This window comes from Cyprinodon tularosa, unplaced genomic scaffold (assembly GCF_016077235.1).
Source record: "Cyprinodon tularosa strain WSP-4 unplaced genomic scaffold, ASM1607723v1 ctg259, whole genome shotgun sequence".
Lineage (NCBI taxonomy): Eukaryota > Metazoa > Chordata > Actinopteri > Cyprinodontiformes > Cyprinodontidae > Cyprinodon > Cyprinodon tularosa.
The window spans coordinates 118,190-138,477 of record NW_024038958.1 but is presented as its reverse complement, the minus strand read 5'-3'; the positions used below and the strand labels follow the sequence as shown (position 1 = coordinate 138,477).

At 39.7% G+C, this 20,288-nt stretch overlaps 1 protein-coding gene across 8 annotated transcripts in view; it reads left to right on the top strand.

Moving 5' to 3' along the window:
* The window catches only part of LOC119785798 (unconventional myosin-IXb), a 69,311-nt gene that overhangs the window by 41,240 nt on the left and 7,783 nt on the right, over nt 1–20,288 (top strand). For 5 of the 8 annotated variants that reach the window (XM_038288599.1, XM_038288598.1, XM_038288604.1 and 2 more), the window contains exons 5-29: nt 375–469; nt 2,703–2,765; nt 5,093–5,192; nt 6,426–6,526; nt 7,211–7,340; nt 8,099–8,188; nt 8,309–8,425; nt 8,516–8,650; nt 8,961–9,082; nt 9,185–9,326; nt 9,402–9,597; nt 10,972–11,047; nt 11,391–11,483; nt 13,289–13,402; nt 14,707–14,746; nt 14,824–14,946; nt 15,038–15,118; nt 15,209–15,319; nt 15,506–15,631; nt 16,437–16,586; nt 16,713–16,873; nt 17,515–18,537; nt 18,641–18,734; nt 19,866–19,984; nt 20,157–20,272. In XM_038288599.1, coding sequence (XP_038144527.1) covers nt 375–469; nt 2,703–2,765; nt 5,093–5,192; nt 6,426–6,526; nt 7,211–7,340; nt 8,099–8,188; nt 8,309–8,425; nt 8,516–8,650; nt 8,961–9,082; nt 9,185–9,326; nt 9,402–9,597; nt 10,972–11,047; nt 11,391–11,483; nt 13,289–13,402; nt 14,707–14,746; nt 14,824–14,946; nt 15,038–15,118; nt 15,209–15,319; nt 15,506–15,631; nt 16,437–16,586; nt 16,713–16,873; nt 17,515–18,537; nt 18,641–18,734; nt 19,866–19,984; nt 20,157–20,272 — 3,718 coding nt within the window. The remainder of the gene's footprint in view (nt 1–374; nt 470–2,702; nt 2,766–5,092; nt 5,193–6,425; nt 6,527–7,210; nt 7,341–8,098; nt 8,189–8,308; nt 8,426–8,515; nt 8,651–8,960; nt 9,083–9,184; nt 9,327–9,401; nt 9,598–10,971; nt 11,048–11,390; nt 11,484–13,288; nt 13,403–14,706; nt 14,747–14,823; nt 14,947–15,037; nt 15,119–15,208; nt 15,320–15,505; nt 15,632–16,436; nt 16,587–16,712; nt 16,874–17,514; nt 18,538–18,640; nt 18,735–19,865; nt 19,985–20,156; nt 20,273–20,288) is intronic. The other 3 variants (XM_038288600.1, XM_038288601.1, XM_038288602.1) reach the window with 3 other exon arrangements.

Here is a 20,288-nt window from a genome sequence, read left to right as displayed (position 1 = left end):
CTTCCTGCAGCTCATTTAGCACTGCTTCTGGACTCCTCCCTGTGAAGTTTCTGTCCTGTGTTTTTTTTTAAGCAGTTGTGGAGAACATCCTGTTTTAATATTGTCAGTGTTGCTCCATGTTTTTTTTTAATAATTGATATCTATAGTATGGTGTCAAATAAATACACGGCTGACTTTTTATGTGCCTTGTTCCTGTTCAATTCCTCTGTACAGCAAAATCACTTTAATGCTTTGTGACATCACCTTAAATAAGAAAATGTCAGGAAATGGAAACGCGTTCATCCTTTTCTGCTAATCCGAAATAGAAAATTCTGCCACTTGACAATGCATTTTGCTAAATTAGTTTTTCTCTCCTTGCCTCTCTCCTCTTCCAGGCCTTTGGTAACGCTAAGACGGCCCACAACAACAACTCCAGTCGGTTTGGTAAATTCATCCAGGTTAATTATCTGGAGAGCGGAGTAGTGCGAGGGTGAGTAGTCAACAACATTTAAAGTAAGCTCCTCTGTTTGGCTTCCTCTAGCTTGCAGCCAAATGTCTTCCTCCTTCCTTTTTTTTATGGGCGGTCATGTGGTTCTCATTGTGCATGTGGGATTGAAACTTGGAGGTTCTTCCTTTTTGTCTGCACTCCAATTCTGGTTTAGAAGCTGCATCAAAGTATGGTCAGATGGGTCACTTCCTTATTTCCTCATTAGGACAGGAGAGAACAGCCACCTTAAATTAGCAGAGAGCTTTCAGTGCCATTTTTCAGATTCACATCATTGTTAACATTGCATGTAGAAACAGCTGCTCGGGGCTGAAATCAGTGGGCTTCCCCAGCTTTGTTACCCCTCTATGGCGCCTGGTGCCCTCCTGCTTTTTTAGAATGTTTACCCTCAGAAAGGTCTTCAGCTCAGCCTGCAGAGTCCGTTTTAAAAGGCTGAGACTTTTTTTTAGCTCAGACGGAGGCTTGTGAGACGATGAAATGCACATTATGGTCATTTCAAAGACAGCAGCTTTGGCTAACAGCTGCTGTCTGTGCTTGTGTGACTCTTTAAATCTTTAGAGACGGGGAGCTATATTAGAATAGACCCACCGGGCCGTCAACCCTTCTCACAGTAGGCTTTACAAAGGCTGGCTTTCTGAATACCCATCTCCGCTATGGCAGCCGCTCAATAGAGAAGATTTAGAAAGGCAGGCTTCCCTCTCACACTCAGCGTTTTTATGCTTATTCTGGGTTTCTGTATAAGAAATCAGAGGCCATATCTCCCTTTATCATATCACACTAGCTGTTTTAGTCCTTTTTCTACTCTCTTTTCTCTGCCTGCCTTTGGGACTTTTTTTTTTTAATTTAAAGTGCTTAACAAAAGCCTTTTTTCCCCCTCTAAAATTTTCACAAGTTTCTTATTTTTAGGATTTTTATGACCAGTGTTGGTGGCTATGTTCGATGTGGGGGACAGGGGCAGATCTTTTTATAGAGAACATTAGTGAACAAACAGCTTGCTAAAAGCTATGACTAGTCAGGGATGAATGAATGTAGAAGGTTAAAACAGGACTTCACCGTCCACCTAAACTGCAGAGCCAGACAATGTAAACATTAATCAGTAAAAAGACTCTTGTTTAACTCTGGAGGAGCTGCAGAGATCCTCAGCTCAGCTCTTGATCTGTATTTTTATAGCACCAATTGTGATGGAAAAATAGAGCTATCACACACTGTGAACCATGTTGGCGGGGGACCTAAATGTAAATGCATTTCACAGTATATAGTTCTTTGAAAACCACTTCACAATCATGCACTTCTTGGTGTTGGTGTGTCGCAAAAAAGATGCATCAACGTTTGTGTTTTATGGCGAAAAAGTTTGTAAATGTTTTACCATGGAAATATGTTGAAGTTTTGAAGCTGCTTACATTACATTTTACATTAAGGTTCAGGATTTTCCTTCAGGTTCTATTTATACAGCAAGTTTTAGGACCTTTATAATCTATTTAAATTAATAATAAAAATTTTCATTGAAATGTCTTTTTTATGCATTAAATGTTCTGGATAAGTGACTTTCGACATCTTATGCTCTAACTGGCTTCAGATGTATTTATATGTGCGGCTTAATCTGAATTCCTATCTGGGAATGCTTTCTCAAACGTTTGAAATGTTATCTCTGTAATTTTAACTTGTGATACTCGACGCTGAACGGAATCCTGCTGTTTTGTCTGGAGTCGAGAAACTTGCAACACATCACACGCCAACATAGCAGTGTTTATAAACTATCAGTATGTGAAGACTTTTTCGTGTTGTCTGTATTTAAGGTTGCATTTTTGGTAGAAGGACACGACCAAGTTTCTCACAGTAGGGCTCTATTCTTGGTGTGTCACGAGGCCTGGCGTCAGTGTTGTTTTTACTTGGCTATAGAGAAAACAAGTTAGACATATAAAATCTGATTTAGGCTTTATGGCCTCGGGTCGGTCGGTTTGTTAAATACCACCACTTTTAAATCTACAACCCTCTTGACTGCATGCGTGTGGAATTTTAATGTTTTGGTGTATGCTTCTTTATAGTTTATAATGAGCTTCGGAGTGCATGTAGCGGTTTCTTTGTGCTCTTATTGTTCAAATCATCTTTATTATTACGAGCTGACTTTGACTTTGACACACAGCAAACTAAAATGTCTTCATTCTTCAGTTAGTAATTCTCCTTTTTTATATTGCCTCTTCTTCACACTTTCTCACAGGGCCGTGGTGGAGAAGTACCTCCTGGAAAAGTCTCGTCTGGTCTCAAGAGAAAAGAACGAGAGGTATGGAATGAACTGGGGTGGTCTCGACCCTTCACCCTTAATGCTGAATGTTCATCAGGCCGTCTGGATAAACATGAGATGAGGTTTTTTATTTTTATTCTTTCCCACTCAGCAGACCCTGATGGTTAAATATGAAGTTCCGATGGAGTCTAGTCATCTGCTGGAACACTTACACACCCACACTCCTTTTCTCCAGCATCCACCAACTTAACATATTTGACATACAGAAGACTTGCAAGAGAAAAGCCTTGAAGTAAATGTATTAGTTATTGCAGTAGCGTCACCTCTCACCAAAAAATGAGAAAATGTTTTAGCTTATTCACCAAAAACACCCAAAAAACAAAAGAATGTTATTTCAAAGAAACTGAAGGTTAAGCTGTAGATAAGAGTAAGAATTCCCTAAAATATGATGAATTTATCCTCTGGATAAATTGACTAAAATTTAAAGTGTGATTTATTCATTTATTTTTAAGTACGTGGATGTTTCTACCAAGTGTGAGGCGAAGGCTGTATCTCCACAGTAGGATGTTAAATGTCCGTCTTTAAATGCAGTATGAGCAGATTTTTTGCTTTCATCAAATCTGTGTGAAAGTTATCTGTTCCCGGGTGGTGACATACTGACCGCACTCGTTATGTCACTCTGCATACCATCCAAGCTGCTCTTATTCACACGTGCCTACTTGTCTATTGCTATCTGTGTGACTAATACACAGCTATTCAGTCTGGGTCAGGGTGAGTGGGAAATGGAGCCAGATTTTTTAGCCTTGAGAAGTCCTGGAAAAGTGTGAGAATTCATTTGATAATTTTCCTGATCTGGATAGATGCGGAACAAATAAATGTGCATAAGGAAGTTATGTTTAAAAAGATTAAAATCATGTTCTGGTTGACAACAGCTATTGATCTTACATCGGTCTGTCCATCATGGGGGTTTTGTGCCTATCTGTAGCAGTCTATGGCCAGTCCGTCACAGGGAAATTTTACATTCAGTTACATTTAAATAAACGCTTTATCCTTCGTTTGCCTTGCCACAAATTTGTTTAAATATTTTTTTTTTTTTTTTTAGAATTTCCTTTTACAATCACTGATTAAGTTTAGGTTCATTTTTAAAATTTATTCATTTTTTTTGTTTTTCACTTTTGGGCCTTTTTCCAAATTGGACCTTTTTGATCTATTGTTGGGTTGAATTACCATTCAAGGATTGTTGCTTATTCCTGGTAAAAAAAAAAAAAAAAAAAAGCCACAATATTCCTAAATTGTGGGATAAAAGATATGCATTTGATCTAGGCCACTCTGGTTGTTATTTAAAAATCCACAATTTATTAGCTGAAATATTTTACATAGGAAAATTGTGAAATAGATTTTTAACAGCTGCTTACTTTACAGGATTTTGTAAAGTCTTCAGCAAAAGTCTTCAGTTAAATTTTTTTTTTTTTATAGAATATAAAATATTTTTTACCTTTATCTCTATTTTTTCATTTGTGTTACGCTTTGCTGCTGGGACAACTATTTGAGTGTGTTATTGGGATTTTTTTAATTAAACCTTAGTAGAAAACACACCTGAAATGGGAAAAAAAATCCAGATTTTAAGACAATTTCATTGTTATAGTAAGACTTTACAAGCTTTTATTATTTCCTGTGACTTAACGTCCCCGCCTTATTCTAATGGTTTGACTTATGCTGTAAACCAATTTTTTTCAGCTTAGCTGGAGGATGCCTCATAGAAAATAACAGTACTTTCTTTTGAGTAGGCAGGTATTACTCATTTATAGGCTTCCTGTCTAGATTTTCTCCAGCTAGTTTTGGAAAATCTGTTCACCCTCCTCTGACAGGTCGCTCTGCGTAACCCTGTGCCTACTCACAGTCTGCTCACCGTACAGCTAATCTCCTCCTAGCTGTCTAGTCAGAGAGGTAGAGACTACTGTATGATGTGAATGTTTTTTTTTTTTATTATAATCGTGGAAATTCATTAATACCGTTTGCTTTTACAACAAAGCTTATGTCACCTGTTTACCTCTTGGTTGATTGCATGCGTGGAAAACTGATATGAATTTCATCAAGACGCTGGTATTGCCTTCAGTTTATGATTTGTTTGGATTTTGGTTTATTGCCATAACCATCTCTGTGTGCAGTCATAAACATGAAGCTTCTACTAATCACATGATAACGGCAGAATTGAAAATCTCAGCAATTATTTATTCATCATCATAATGTTTTCCTGCCACATTTGTGTAGCTTTTTTTACATTAATCTTTTCTTATACCAGTTGAGGCTTTCAAAATATAGAATTTAATAAAGGTGGTTTTTTTGCTTTTGTTCTGTTTTTCCAGGAACTACCATGTGTTTTACTACCTGCTACTAGGTGCTTCAGAGGAGGAGAGACGGGAGTTTAAATTACTGCCCCCTGAAGAGTACTTCTACCTCAAGCAGGTACAAAATGTTGTACGTACTTTAACAGTTTTCCTACAACAGTATTAGGGCCAGGTTAGAGATAGTTTATTTTTTTTATAACATTTAAAAAACAAATTAAGATAAAGTCATACTATTATGAAGATAAAGTCATAATATTTTTAGAATAAAGTTGCGACATTGGGAGAATAAAGTTGCGACATTAGGAGAGTAAAGTTGTAATATTACAAAAATTAAGTTAAAAAAAAAAATATGAGAATGAAGTCTTCATACCACAACCTTTTTCAGAAAGAAAGCTTCAAGCTCCAGCCAGCACATGATGGCCAACCAGCACCACCAAACAGCAACCTGAGTCCACTTTGTCATAGAAACACTGATAATAATTTGATGCTGATGTGTTAAAAGATTTAATATTTCCGTATTTGTGAAACCCATGCCAATGTATAACTTAACAAGTTGAGTGAAATTTCCTCGTTTTAGGGAAGATAGTGTTTCTTGTATCATGAAATCCAATTTTGATTTCATAATATTAGGACTTTATTCTCGTAAATTTGCAACTTTATTCTTTTAATGTTGCGACTTTATTCTCGTCATGTTACTTTATTCTGATAATTTGTAAATTTATTCTCATAGTATTATGACTTTATTCTAATAATGTTGTGAGTTCTAGTAATATTCTGACTTTATTGTGATAATGTTGCAACTTTATTCTCATAATATTATAACTTCATTCATCTAATGTTTCGACTTTATTCTCATAATATTATGACTTTATTCTAATAATGTTGCGACTTCTACTAATATTATGACTTTATTGTGATAATGTTGCGACTTTATTCTCATAATATTATGACTATTCTCATAATATTATGACTTTATTTTCTTATTATAAAATAAAACCTCTAGCCTGGCCTTAATACCCCGCTGTATTTTTCACATGTTTAAGCCAGTAACATTTGCTTTAAATTAGCTACACACTGACGAAATTTGCAATTAGTATTCCAAAATGGACTTAGATTGGATCTGTTTCTGATGAAAGCTGCCAAGCGTGTGAATAAGCTGCTGTGTACCCTCCGAGCTCGCTCCACACATGTGCTTTGCATGTTAATAAGGCCTCTTTAGTGTTTCCCCTGTTTCCTCAGCCCTTTGTTCACGGGTCCTTTTATTTACCAGGTTTGCCATTTGAGGTTTTGTGATGTCACTATTTTTTTTTTGTTCCTCCTAACCAACTGGTTTTGTTTTATTTCTTTGCAGGAAAATTTTAAGATAGAAGATGAGGAAGATCTGCGTCATGATTTTGAGAGGCTGCAGCAGGCGATGCAGATGGTTGGCTTTCTTCCGGCCACAAAGAAACAGTGAGTGGAGCATTGAAGTGTGTAGGGCTCCTACGGTCTGGAATGGTTTGGGGTTAGGTTTGAGTTATTCTTTGGTCTGGAGTAGAGTGGGGGGAAAAAAGAGAGCATGGTAAATGTTTTATTCCCAGATTGTTCCCAATCCATTTGTCCTCAAGAAGAATCCTCCTTTCTGTCAATTTTTCCACTTCTGTTTTCCCTCCATCTATGTTTTTCCTAAATTTATGCACTCAGTTATCTATCCACGCATAATTCTTTCTATCATCCATCCAGAAAAAATACTTGATTTAAATTCTTATTGATTCATTGTATTTATAATTTTTGCAAAGAGCTGAATCTCTCTTCATGTCAAAAATTAGTACCAACATCTAAATTTATCAAAAAAATATTCATTTTTGTAAGAGGGTTCCTTGATTTTTTTACTCTTTCCTTTGGAGTGTAGAATTTCCTTTCTCCTCTTTTTTTAAATGGGTCACATGATCAGCAATCTGAAAAACCTTCTTGTGAAGGACGTCATCTGCTACAAGTGGACAGCCAAAAGCAGCAGTTAAATGGGGGCAGTGTGTTGTTATAATCCCACACAATGCCTCCATTCACTGACTTCAATCAGATGAGTAGATTGAAGCACTGCAGCAACATCTGTCATATGACTAGCAGTTTTCATTCTATATTACAATTGTGTTTCAGGATCTTTTCCGTGCTTTCGGCCATCCTGTATCTTGGCAATGTCACGTACAGAAGGAAGTCATCGGGTCGGGATGAAGGGTTGGATGTCGGCCCACCTGAAGTCCTGGCTACCCTCTCTGACTTGCTGAAGGTAACCTGGGGGGTTTTAGTCTCATTTTGTCACCTAAGTCTCTAGCACATTTAAAAGTATAGTGGAGAATTTTTGAAAAGTCCCGCCCTCTCGACTTAAAAACAAAGGCACACCTCAACCCGCTCCCGAGAGGAATTAAATATGGGCGAGAGCATGCACCACCCAATTTCTCCTTGTGCACGCTCTGTTCAAAAGTTACATTTATCACCAGAATGATTGACAATTAGGAGGACCACTTATTTTGATAATCCACACAGAAATGGAGCATCCTCCACTATACCTTTAAGCATGAGCACATTTACACACAAATGTGTTTTATGTGTGACAAAAAGAACCCTGTTCATATTTAGACTGCTTGAGTTGGTTGAAAACAAGGAAAAACGAATTGAAATCTGGAATAACGGAGCACACACATCCATTTATAGCTATGATTCATAAACTTATTGAAAGAGCTGCTTAAAGTTATCAAAATAACAGAAAACTCAGACCAAACACTTTGAGTTTATGTTGTTAAGTTCTGCGGTAAAACAATTATATTTCATTATATTTTGACAAACTATACACTATGTATTGGGACATCCATTGCTTTTTGTTCAGTTACACTTGTCAGCTAGATACAATATACTTACTGCATGTGGTGTGTATATAAAAAAAAATGGGGGGGTTGATAAAGGTATCTTCAGCCTTATATTTATATGATCGGGTTTATGATCTCTGTTGGAGATTTCACCTTTAAACAAAGCGTGTCTTTGCTTCAGGTCAAAGAGGAACTGCTGGTCGAGGCGCTGACAAAGAGGAAAACGGTGACCGTCAACGACAAGTTGATCCTCCCCTACAGCCACTCCGAGGTAGACTTCAATCCCCAAAAAACGTTTCTACTAACTGTCTGCATCCTCCTCTCACCCACCGAGACACCTAATGCCAACCTCTCAACTCAAAAACCCTGAAGCTACGGTTTCTCCTTTCAGGCAATCACAGCTAGGGACTCCATGGCCAAGTCTCTGTACGGTGCATTGTTCGACTGGATCGTGCTGCGCATCAACCACGCTCTGCTCAACAAGAAGGACATGGAGGAATCTGTCCCCGTAAGAAACCTCCACACACAATAATTTCAGTAAAATCAGTTTAACGTCCAGCTGCGTGTGACTAATCCATACCTGAATTTTGTCTGCCAGATCTTGTCCATTGGTGTCCTGGACATTTTTGGCTTTGAGGACTTTGAAACCAACAGCTTTGAACAGTTCTGCATCAACTATGCAAACGAGCAGCTGCAGTATTACTTTAACAATCACATTTTTAATCTGGAGCAGGTGAGTAGTTAAATTTTTTTTAACAACCATTGTCTGAAAAACAGGCAATTCATTGAGATTTTAACTTTTCATTTGATAAACTGACTCATCAAAACCTTCCAATTTTATCTATTTTATGCATCAATTGCAATGAAGCAGGTTTTCATATTATTGAGGTATTCTTATATCATATATTATCAATAAGTGAAATTGAGCTCAATAGACACATACAACAAAAAACAGAAAATCTAATAAAATGTGTGCTTAGTTAGTATTTTTAGGTCACAATTAAAAATGACACAAACTTGTGGATTGAAATGGACTCATGCAGGAGGAGTACCAGTCAGAGGGAATCACCTGGCACAACATTGACTACACAGACAATGTAGGCTGCATCCATCTCATCAGCAAGAAACCCACCGGCCTGCTGTACCTGCTAGATGAGGAGAGCAAGTAAGAACAGCTGCACCACATATATGTCACCAAAGCTGAAGATGCCATCCAGTGGTTAAATCCTCCTTTCCCTGCCTCTTCTCTCCTCCCTGCTCCCTACAGCTTTCCACATGCAACAGATAAGACCCTGTTGGCCAAATTCAAGCAGCAGCACCATGGAAACAAGTACTTCATACCCACACCAGTCATGGAGCCCGCATTCGTCATTCAGCACTTTGCAGGGAGAGTCAAATATCACATCAAGGTATGATGGTTAGACACTTTGTTTAAATGTAAGATTTTCTGTTTGCTACGGTCCTGATATCTGTGACTTCTTCAGGACTTCCGGGAGAAAAACACAGACCACATGCGTCCAGACATCGTGGCGTTGTTGCGAAGCAGCGACAGAGCTTTCGTGCGGCAGCTCATTGGCATGGACCCGGTGGCCATGTTTCGGTGGGGCATCCTGAGAGCCACCATCAGAGGCCTCGCTGCTTTCAACGAGGCGGGAAGGTCATGGGCTGCAAAGACAGCAGGTATTATTAAAAGGGATAGATCTGTTTGTTTGTTTTTTATGATTGTGAGTTTACCAGGATAATTTCAAAAAGATTATGTCTTGGAAAAGTATAGAATTAAGGTATTTGATAATGTTACAAAACTGTGGAAAGGAGTTAGAAAAGTGTAAATTAAGCCTCCCAACCACAGGAACCCAACACATTTGGATATTTATTATCATTTACTGAAATAGCCAAGTATTATTGATTAAAAAAATAAATACTGAAGAAAGACTTTTCTCAATTCATTTAGTAAAAATAGTATAAAAATGCTAGTTCTAGTCAGTAATAGATTAAGACACTCCAGCCCATAATTATTTAAATTACATGCGTCGTAATCACATCAGGACCTTAAAAATTAAAAATCCACTGCAAAAGAATTCAATCTAAGTAGGAAATTTTTTTCTTGAAATAACAGCATTTTTTCTTGAATTAAGCTGAATACACTTATTTTCAGATAGTTTTTGCAGTGTCCCAAGTTCTTACTGCAGAAGGCAAAAATAATGGGAATATCTCCAGGAGCACAGCATTTTCCTGACACTGTCGATATATGAAAATGTGTGCCTTTACAATCAGAGAATTTACAAACTTAAAGTGTGCAAGAAGAAAACTTTTGCTCTGTAGGGAAAAAAATAAAACGCATATTGAATGACACACAAAGACCAAGACCTATTAAAGTTTGATTTAGTTCTGCATAAACTAATACACCAGGAAAAGTACCTATGCTACTGTCATTGTTTGGGGATGCTTTGCTGAAGCAGAATTTGTCCCGCCTCCCACCAATGACCCAACAATTCATTTACTGTAGAAGGGCTTAGGGACTTGTAAGAGAATAAGTTATATCATTTCAGTCAAAGAAGGTAACTAGCTTTGGGGGGACAGAGGTAACTTCTTCCCCATTCCTCAAAATAATGTGAGTCCTCCTGAGCTGTTGGTCCGCCACTACTCTGGAACTTTCATCACTTTTCTACAAACTAACTCCAATAAGACAGAACCTCACCTCATCCACCCTTCTTAAAACTATCACTTTAAAGATATCTTTTTTTTTTCATGTGTAGAAAGATGGAAAGGTAACGTCATGCAGCTGTGTTCACGCTGCAGCTCCAGCAGATGTTGTGCTCTGTAATTATCTCTAGGGGCAGCGGGAAACATGATAGTGGCCACAAACGTCTGGGATTGTCTTTGTTTCTAAATCCTCTGCTTATGTTCAATCATATATAAGTAGTTCATTGATGTAAGAAGAGAAATAGATGTGTTAAACTGAAGGAGATGGACAGCAGAAAACAATTCTCCAGTGACACCCATTTCTGATTTTTAATTAATTATTATTTCCTGGTATTTGATCGGCTTCTGTAGGTGTTATCCGTCCAGCATCCAGAACTCCTTTAGGAGAACTTCAGCGTTCAAATACCTCCATTGAAAGGATGTACAAGTAAGTAATGTGCATTGATTGTTGAAAAGCTGTTGACTGTGTTTTTGGTTTTTCTGCGTATGTGTTTTTAGTGGGACCCACTAACATGGTGGTTTTACCCCCTTTGTGGTTGATACCTTTTGTTTCATGTAAAATCAGCACAATATTCCCTTCTCACGCTACATGGAAATGTTTACCGTGTTGTTTGATGGGCTTCCACTTTAAACCCGTTGTGCTGAGTGAGATGATGGATATTTGGAAAAGTTCTTCGAATCTTGCTTCACCTCATCTCAGTCACCCATTCCCCCCACCTCTTGGTGACCCCGGTGTGTGCGGTTCTCTCCTCTTCCTCTTCCCTCCACAGACGAGCTTCTATGCTCGATTTCTACTTTGATCACTCAGAGGAGCGCCCTCTAGAGGCCTTTGAAGACATCTTTGCTAGCTATGAGAATAAGAAGTAAGTGAATTTTATGGAAAGCAGAAAAATAATGAAGACAGGAGGCCAAGCAGGAAGGAATAAGGTTGTTTGGGTTTGTTTTGACTTCTGGTTTTGCTCTCACTCAATCTTCTCAAGCCTACTTCGGTTTTAGAAGACATTGCAGGGTTATTTATTTCAACATCTTTTTCATCAAATATGAAACTCTACAGATTAAGGAAGTTCACTTCTATTGTATAACAGAATTTGAAAAACAATATTCCTCTTATTTTCACTCTTCCTTTTAATGTACGTCTCTTCCTTCTCCAATCTATCAATTGATCCTTTAGTACTCTGGCACAGAGCACAGTAAAGTGTTTGTGCAGGCTTTCACCAAGTATCCACTTAGATTAGGTCCATTAGATGTGAGGCCTTAAACACACACAGTTCTTTAAAGCCATCCAGAGTACCAGACAAATACACAAACTCAACCGTGAGAGCTTCCTCAGAGGAAAATCAAACCACAAACTTTAGTTTTGAGCAGTTTTGCTCACTTGACGCAGATCTATTAAATTTAGGAAGAATTAAACATGAAGGACTGTTTCCTTCCTTCCCTGCCTGACCTCTGTTTTCATGGTCAGATTAAGAGAGGCACTGCATGGACTGTCTTTGGGGCAAAGGAAAAGTCTCTGTATTAACCTCACCAGCCCCAGTTAAAGGAGTGCTACCTCACCTGTAACAACAACCCAGCAGCAGCATGGAAACAAACAGACAAGCAAACAAGTCCAATCATCACCAGCTCAGCTCTGCATGTTAACAACCACAGTGACAGAGATGCTTAATGTGCAAAAAGGCCTTAAAGTGGTTTAATCACCTAGTGTACTAGCTTGATCCAACATTTAATTTGAGTACATTTATGCATAAATGGGGTAAATGAGCAGATGTAGCTCTCCTTGCAGCCAGTATACTGATCAACTTTTTTTCTTTTTATTAAATGTCTTATATAACGAGATGGGGATATTCATAGAGGGGTCACTCCTCTATACACAACCTCTCTAGATCCTCCTGACTCCTGGTTATCCTTTTCTCCACAGAAGACCGTTAAATTGTCTCTTGTGAACCATTTTTGTGCAGCATCTTATTCTAGGTTTGTGAACATTTTATTTCTGCTTCTTTTTTTCTTTACCCCTAAGAAACAATAAAGTTATAGAGCGTTCCTCAGATTGAAGTCCAGATAATCCCTCAGGTGTCTTTATTTTAAAAGGCCTGTTACATCAGATTGTTTTGTTCACTGAGTAAATGTGCTTAATTTAAAGGTTGGATTTCAAGATGAGATTGTGCAACAAAGGACGAGCTATTTTAAAACTTTTTGCACATTTTTAGCAGGAGTGCCTACAGATATGTTTGTCCGTGTATATTTGTACTTATGTGTGAATACATCCTCTAAATACCTCCATTTCTATTTCTGTTTGTGTGTGGGTCTCTGTTCTTATAAAGGATGTGACAGCATGGTTGGGTGGTCTGGTGTGTCTTGTGGTTTCATGATCGACAGGAGAAACATATTTTGCTTCACACATGAGCAGTATGTGAAACCTGTGTGTTTCTCTGTGATCCTGACCCTCAGCTGTGGTTCTCACCGTGTGTTTTGTTTTTTGGTTGTTTTTATTTTGTTTTTGTCTTGGGTGACCATTTTGGTATTTTTTCAATTGGAGGTGTCCTAACAGAGGTGTTCCGACTGTCCCTTCCTTATATTTTGTCTCTCTCCATCTTTCCCCTCCCCGTTACTCTTCTGTCTTCTCCCTCTTTTCTGCTTTTTTTTCTTATGTGTATCTCTGGTGTGCAATCAGAGAAATGCATTCAGAGATCATCAGCTCCATAAAGAACTTGCAGCTGGACGGAGAGGACCCTCGCAAGCTGTTGCAATCCTGGGGTCGCCTCCGCTTCCCACGTCACGTCCTTCAGTGAGTCTGCAGACAGAGCTGGCGTGGCTCTTCTCCAGATCATTCTGGTCTCAGTTGGCTCAGACAGAACATGCTCCCATTCTGATATCAGCAGCTCCAGCATGAAGGGTCTCCTGAAACCCAATCCTGCCTCCTTATCAGAGATTTAGCTTTTATTAGAGTCTGAGAGTTTGAACAGTTGTATTTCTTTAGGATTGAGATGCAGTGATTAGTTTCACTGCAGCATGAAGCTCAACAAAGGTTTGGCTGTAGCTGGCAATAATTAAACTTTATGCATCTGCAACTCACAGCACAAAGTAGTTTAGAATGCAGGGAAAAAGGTCGAACCAGACCAGGAGGGAATTTGAAACTATTATTGATTTTTTTTTTTTTTTTGGGTTTTTTTTTTTACCATCATAGTCGGTTTGGATTCAGTGTATCTCTGATGTCTGGACTTTGACTAGGTTGTTCTAATAAAAAGAAAATGCGAGGGCAGATGTCCTTCACCTTATAGATGTGTCTCTGTCCAACACACATGAATTAAGATATTGCTTCTTGCCAGGTCAACTTCTAGTTTCCTGCTAATGGTGCTTATATTTCAGTGTTAAAATAAGATGCATTTAAAACTAAGTTCAGTTTAATTCAAGTCGTCTTCCCCAATTGAGGATGTTATTCGTCTTGTCGCCTACACAGGTTATTGCAAAGCTTAAATGGGATTGCTGTTGTCTTTGTTTTTGCTGCCCTTTAAAAAACTGTTCGACTGAACAACTTAAGTTCTATCTACCATGTATCCCTCTCAGATTCCTTCAGCTACAGATTTTTTGAGGAAAAGCTAAGTAGCTGGTAGTTTATCAGATGAAAGGGAAATGAATGCAAATACATGGCAAACATTTTAGCTATCTATTTATAAAAATGTTTCAGACCAATCTTTCCTTCTCTGTCCTCCTCATGAGGCCCCCTGGTGTGTTGGTCTGTCGTATATTATTCCTAACAAACGTGAGAATATATCAAGAAGCTCAGAGAGTGTGAAAAACCCTGTAAATTTAGATGAGTGTATATAATGAAACCAGGAGAGCATGTCTGTCTGTGTGGGCTGATAAGTCATATTTCATCTCTTGCAGCAAGCTTCTTCATCCTCTTCGACGTTATTTCACTGTCGCTGTCAAACATCTCTGTCATTCATCCAATCTAGGTCTAAGCCTTCATTTCAGCTCTCACTGAATGCATGAAGAAGTCACCCGGCCTTACTAACCACCATCTGCTTGCCTGTTCCTTCTTAAAGTCTCAACCTTTTTTTACTCACTCTGCATCTCCTCTGTTGTCAGGAAAAACAAGAATGTCAAGCAGAAGCAGGCCATCCCCAAGGTAAAGCCAAAAGTTTAAAAGTTAGAGTTAGTGCTTTGGCGATCAGAATGCTTATCATATGTTTTCTCATTCTGTAGAGTTTGTTGGATTCGCGCTCTCTAAAGTTCATTGTGAGTCTAACGCTGCATGACCGAACCACAAAGTCCCTGCTCCACCTGCATAAGAAGAAGAAGCCGCCCAGCATCAGTGCCCAGTTCCAGGTAATCTGAGCTTCTGCGGCGGGTGCCATGCATACCTGTGTCTTGCTAACACTAGAGCAAACTTCTTGTCTTTTTTTTTTTTTTCCTTCAGAACTCCCTGAACAAACTCTTACAAACTCTGAACAAGGCCGAGCCTTTCTTCATCCGCTGCATCCGCTCCAATGCAGAGAAGGTAGGCCACAAACAAGTAAGAATTAGTTCCTGAAGGGCTGAGCTACCTCCAACCAATGCTTGTGATGTCAACATTTGTGCACACGAGCAGAAGGAGATGCATCTGGATGAGGCATTGGTGCTTCAGCAGCTGCATTACACAGGAATGCTGGAAACTGTTCGCATTAGGAGGTCAGGGTACCCGGCCAAGTATACCTTCCAGGTAAGCAGATATATTCCTCTTCTTAAATACCAACATTTACCCTAAATGTTAGGCTGGCATAGTTGTAAAAATATTCAAGGTATCCTAATGCTGTGCGAAAAAAAACTGATGTGTTCTGAAATATTTAGCATTAGGATCTTCTCTTACTCATCTCATACCTCTCACCCTCTCCTCTGGTTCTTTCAGGAGTTCGTTGGACAGTATAGGGTTCTGCTACCGAAGAACTCCTCTGCCTCCAAAGAAGACATCACAGAGCTGCTGGGGAAGAAAATGGGTCTGGACCCGACAACTTACCAGATCGGCAAGACCAAGGTAGCAAACGCGTTTCATTTAAAGGGAACAGTAGTGATTATTGTAGTATTTTTGCAGTTTCAGAGCATGTATTTGGTTGACTGAGGTCTTTACCAACTCTGAGATTTCAATAGCATGATTTCTTCTAGCTAATGTCGAGCTGCACAGCCATAATAATCATTTGTAACGGTTCATATTTCCTGATAAGCTCTGCTACTTTGAGGGTTTCCTGCTCAGTTGAACACTTTTAAACATAAAGTCTTTGAAATGTAGACTTTTGGCTTTAATGACTTCAAATAATAACATATCCCACCAGGGAGCTGTCAGTAGTTATTACCTTTGCCAAGCAGGTCATTTTTTCATCCCGGTGGTTTGTCTGTCTCCCTGTTTTCAAAGCAACTGATAAAGTTAAGGACGGATTTTGCTAAAATTTTCGAAGAAGGTGCGCATTATGACTGGTAACAAATGATCACATTTTGGTGATGATCTGGAATCACCATCAGCATCCAGGTCTATTTGAAACATTCCATGAATACAGGTATGAACTTGGGGGAGAAATCACAATATGTTGGATGAAACGAGCGACTAGGCGGAGGCCTGCGCTTTTAAAGTGATTTTCCTGAATTAAACCTAGATCTGTTATGTTTATATTTAATGAGTGTGTTTTATCCAAACCAATTTGTGATTGTTCATATAAAATATTCTGACTATTTATATATTATTTTATATGTCCATTCTAATTTCTTTTCCTAAATGTTAAGGCTTGAAGATTGTCTTACACTTTGTAACCCAATCATTTTCATTTTGCTTTTTGTCTTGTCTGAAGGTATTCCTGAAGGAGCTGGAGCGACAGCAGCTCCAGGACACGCTGCACAAAGAAGTGATGCAGAAGATCATCTTCCTTCAGCGCTGGTTCCGAGCTCGCCTGCAGAGGCAGGAGTTTATAGAAATGAAAAGAGCAGCCGTCGTGATCCAGGTAAACCAGACGCACTGTTTTCTCAGCCTATCAGCTCTTACAATGTTTTGCTTGTTTTTTTTTTGTTTTTGTTTTTTTGTTTTTTTTTTATGGTTAAATAAGAAGTCTCTTGTCCTGGTTTGCTAGGTTTCATGGCGTAGGTACTGCAGAGAGGAGCAACGGCGACGCGCAGCTACTGTGATCCAAGCGGTGTGGAGAGGGCACCAACAAAGATCCGAGTTCCACCGACAAAGGCAGGGAGCAACAAAAATACAAGCTCTGGTCAGAGGACACTCGGCACGCAGGAGGTAAAACCACTCAGCAAAAGTCACGATGTTCACAGGGTTCCTACAGTCTGCCAAAAGGGTTGGGGAGTACCCCATTTTATTTGAGTGTTTTCCAGCTGTGGTTAGGTACTGAAACAAATCTAGTTTTATAGTTTCCTTCCTTCCTTCCTTCCTTCCTTCCTTCCTTCCTTCCTTCCTTCCTTCCTTCCTTCCTTCCTTCCTTCCTTCCTTCCTTCCTTCCTTCCTTCCTTCCTTCCTTCCTTCCTTCCTTCCTTCCTTCCTTCCTTCCTTCCTTCCTTCCTTCCTTCCTTCCTTCCTTCCTCACTTCACTGCTTTCTCTATCTGTCCCTTCATTATTTATCTCTCCTTTCTTTCATTCTTTTTCCTTTCCTTCTCTCTCTACATTTTCTCCACATATTCCATTTTTCCTACCCTCCTCACATTCTACATAGACATTACTTTCTTTTTTCTTGTTCTCCTTGTATTTTTCCTTACTTACTTCCAAGAATCCTTCTTTTCTTTCCTTCCAGCTGTACTTCCTTCCTTCCTTTCTTCTGTACCACTCTTTAATCTTTGTTGTTGAGATCTCTTTTGTTTTTTTCTTCTCAAGACAAATTTATGGTGAGACTTTTTTTTTTAATTAGCATTTCTGCTTATTTCAGGTGTCAATCCATCCGCGAGGAGAAGAAAAAGAAAGAGCAGGAAGAGGAGGCTAGGAAAAGAGCAGAAGAAGAGAGGCAGAAGAGGGAAGAGGAGGAGGCTATGAGAAAAGCAGAAGAAGACAGACTGAGGATAGAAGAAGAGGTGCAGAGAAAGGCAGAGGAGGAGGCAGCAAGAAAAGCCCTGGAACAAATGGAGGAAGAGGAGCAAAGACAGGCAGGAGAGCCTCAGACACGTGAGGACCCAGATATTGAGCTGGTCACTGAGGAGATGCTGGATGAAAGTGCCCCAGAGGAGGAGCAGGGGAAAGACGAAGAGGTGTATGATGAAGAAGAGGATATGAAGCCTAGTGGTACAGAGGCTGAGGCTGGACCCCAGCTAGATAAGGAGGAGGAGGAACCTGGTCTGCCCTCAGATGAGGTCACACCAAACACACTTACAGCCATATCTCCACCTCAGGAGGACGAAAAGTCCAAAAACACCTCTACGTCTCCACATGCTGGACTGAAGAGGCGACATGCTGGCCTCGTTACCAAGGTCCCTTCATCCAGGAGCCTGGAGAAGAGAGAGCAGAGGAGACGAAGAGGCCTGGAGCACAGTCAGAGAGAATCTCAACGCCTTGCCTCTTCTTTATCATCAGCCACCAACCAAGATCAAACATCCCCCCCAAAGAGCCAAAACCAGGAGACATCCAAGCTAAAGGAGCGTTCGGACAGCAAGGAGCTGGACCAGTACACCTTTGTGGAGTGGAAGACGAGGGAGGAGAAAGGAGGAAAGAAGGAGGGAAAATCCTCTCCTCCCTCTGCAGGTCCGGTTCGTCCATCCAGCTTACCTCTGCAGCCCGTGGACTCTGCGCAGGATAACGGCTCAGGGGAAGCCATCGGGGCTGTGAATCTGCAGCGCCGCTCTGGAGCAATGAAGGAGAAGCCAGAGAAATGGAAGGACTGGAGGAGCAATGGGGAGAGCTCTGAGTGCACGAGGTCTCCACCTCACAGCCAAAAGGAGAATGTAAAGAAACCCTCGCTGTGAGTCTGCTGTTACAACCTTCTATTACTATCCTAACCCGTTAATCTGTTAAACCTGCTCTGCTTTGTCTTCCATTCATATGTATGCATTCTCTCCCTGCAGGAGGGAAACGTCCCAATCATCCGTCGACAGTTTGTCTCCAAGTTCTGAAGGAGCCTGGGCGATCTCTGTCAGAGACCCCTGGGCGCTCAGAGAGGTACTGTAACCTGCCCAGAATTCTATTTTCATTATTCACACCTTTACAAGATGATCGAACAAGAAATATAAAGACAGAAAAGGAAACGTGAAATAAAAGGTTTCCTCGACTGATTTCTGTTTAGATGGTGTCGTTATCATTTATCCTTTTCACAACCTGCTTCCCATTTCCCCCCCTTTCGGGTTTATGGTAGCAAATTCCTAATTTGTCCAAACAAAATAAATGAATCACATCCTATCCTTCACCTTTGTGGGGCCAGCAGTAAGGAAGCTTCCCATTCTAAAAACCCAAAACATAAAGATTTGTACATTTACATGTGTCACACGGTAGATATGAAGAAGTGATGTATTTTTCTTGGGGTAGATGACCTCCCCTTAATATGCAAATAATCAGACCTGCTGCCGCAGTGACGTGGCTACACACCGGCATAGCATAGCTGGGACAAATTTGAACGTATCGACCTGCTACCCTGAAATACAAGCACCATGCTCTCTGTAATACCACTTGAAGCCTTTTCTAATACCTGATTTTTGCCTGTATTGTATTGGATCATAATGGTATCAGTCAATTCTCAAAGCTGCGATATCGCTATCATATCAGAATTGAATAAGCTATATTGGGACAATATATGCTAACTGAATTGGCAATAGGAAGCTTTCTGGTCCAAGCTTCTTCCTGCAAGCACTATTCAGATAGCACTTATTATGGCGACCGGTGAAGCATACCTGCAGTGTCCTTACCAATTTTGATGTACTCTGATATAAAGAATCCGTTATACGCAGAATAACTCAGTACAGATATTCCAAAATTGAGCTTTGCAAATAGAGATGAATTTATTTCTAAATCTAGAATCCAAAAAAGCTGGAAAATTCAATTCAAATCAGTTTATTTATATAGCGCCAATTCACAACATAAGTCATCTCAAGGCATATTACAGTTCAACCAGATCATACAGTCAAATTGATTCAAAAATCAATTTCCCACTTTTTATTCTGTAATTTCTCAAGCACTTTTCAAACCAAAGTATGTGTATGTGGCTCGTTTAGTTTTACTGAGGAATATGTGGGTTTTGTTTTTGACACGTCACCATGATTTGTTTTTAAAGTCTACACTGTTTTCATTAACCTGCAGATAACTCCGTCAGTTGAAGGTCATGGTGACAGCTCAAGGTCAAGCTCATTCAGAAAGAGACAGCAAGAGGGTACTGGACAGCCAGACTCCATGCAAACCAATGCCACCACACCAGACAGGTAAACATCTAAATCCAGTGTGTAACAGGAAAAGCCAAAGATTAAACATTCCTGACGTTTTCTGGGTTTGAGATATGATCCTGTCAACCATTTCTATCTAGATAGACCTGTTTGTGAATCTTTTCTTTTTACTCTGGAGGTTATGGTTTTTTACGTTTTTCCTGCTCCACAGGTCAGTTGGCTTTTTCAGCAAGATTTTAAAGAAAAGGACCAAAGAGGCCCAGACTCCAGACAATGGAGACCTGACGTTTGCTCAGAGTCTTATCGACAAGTCTACAGCTGGTGAAGGTAGAATATACCATGT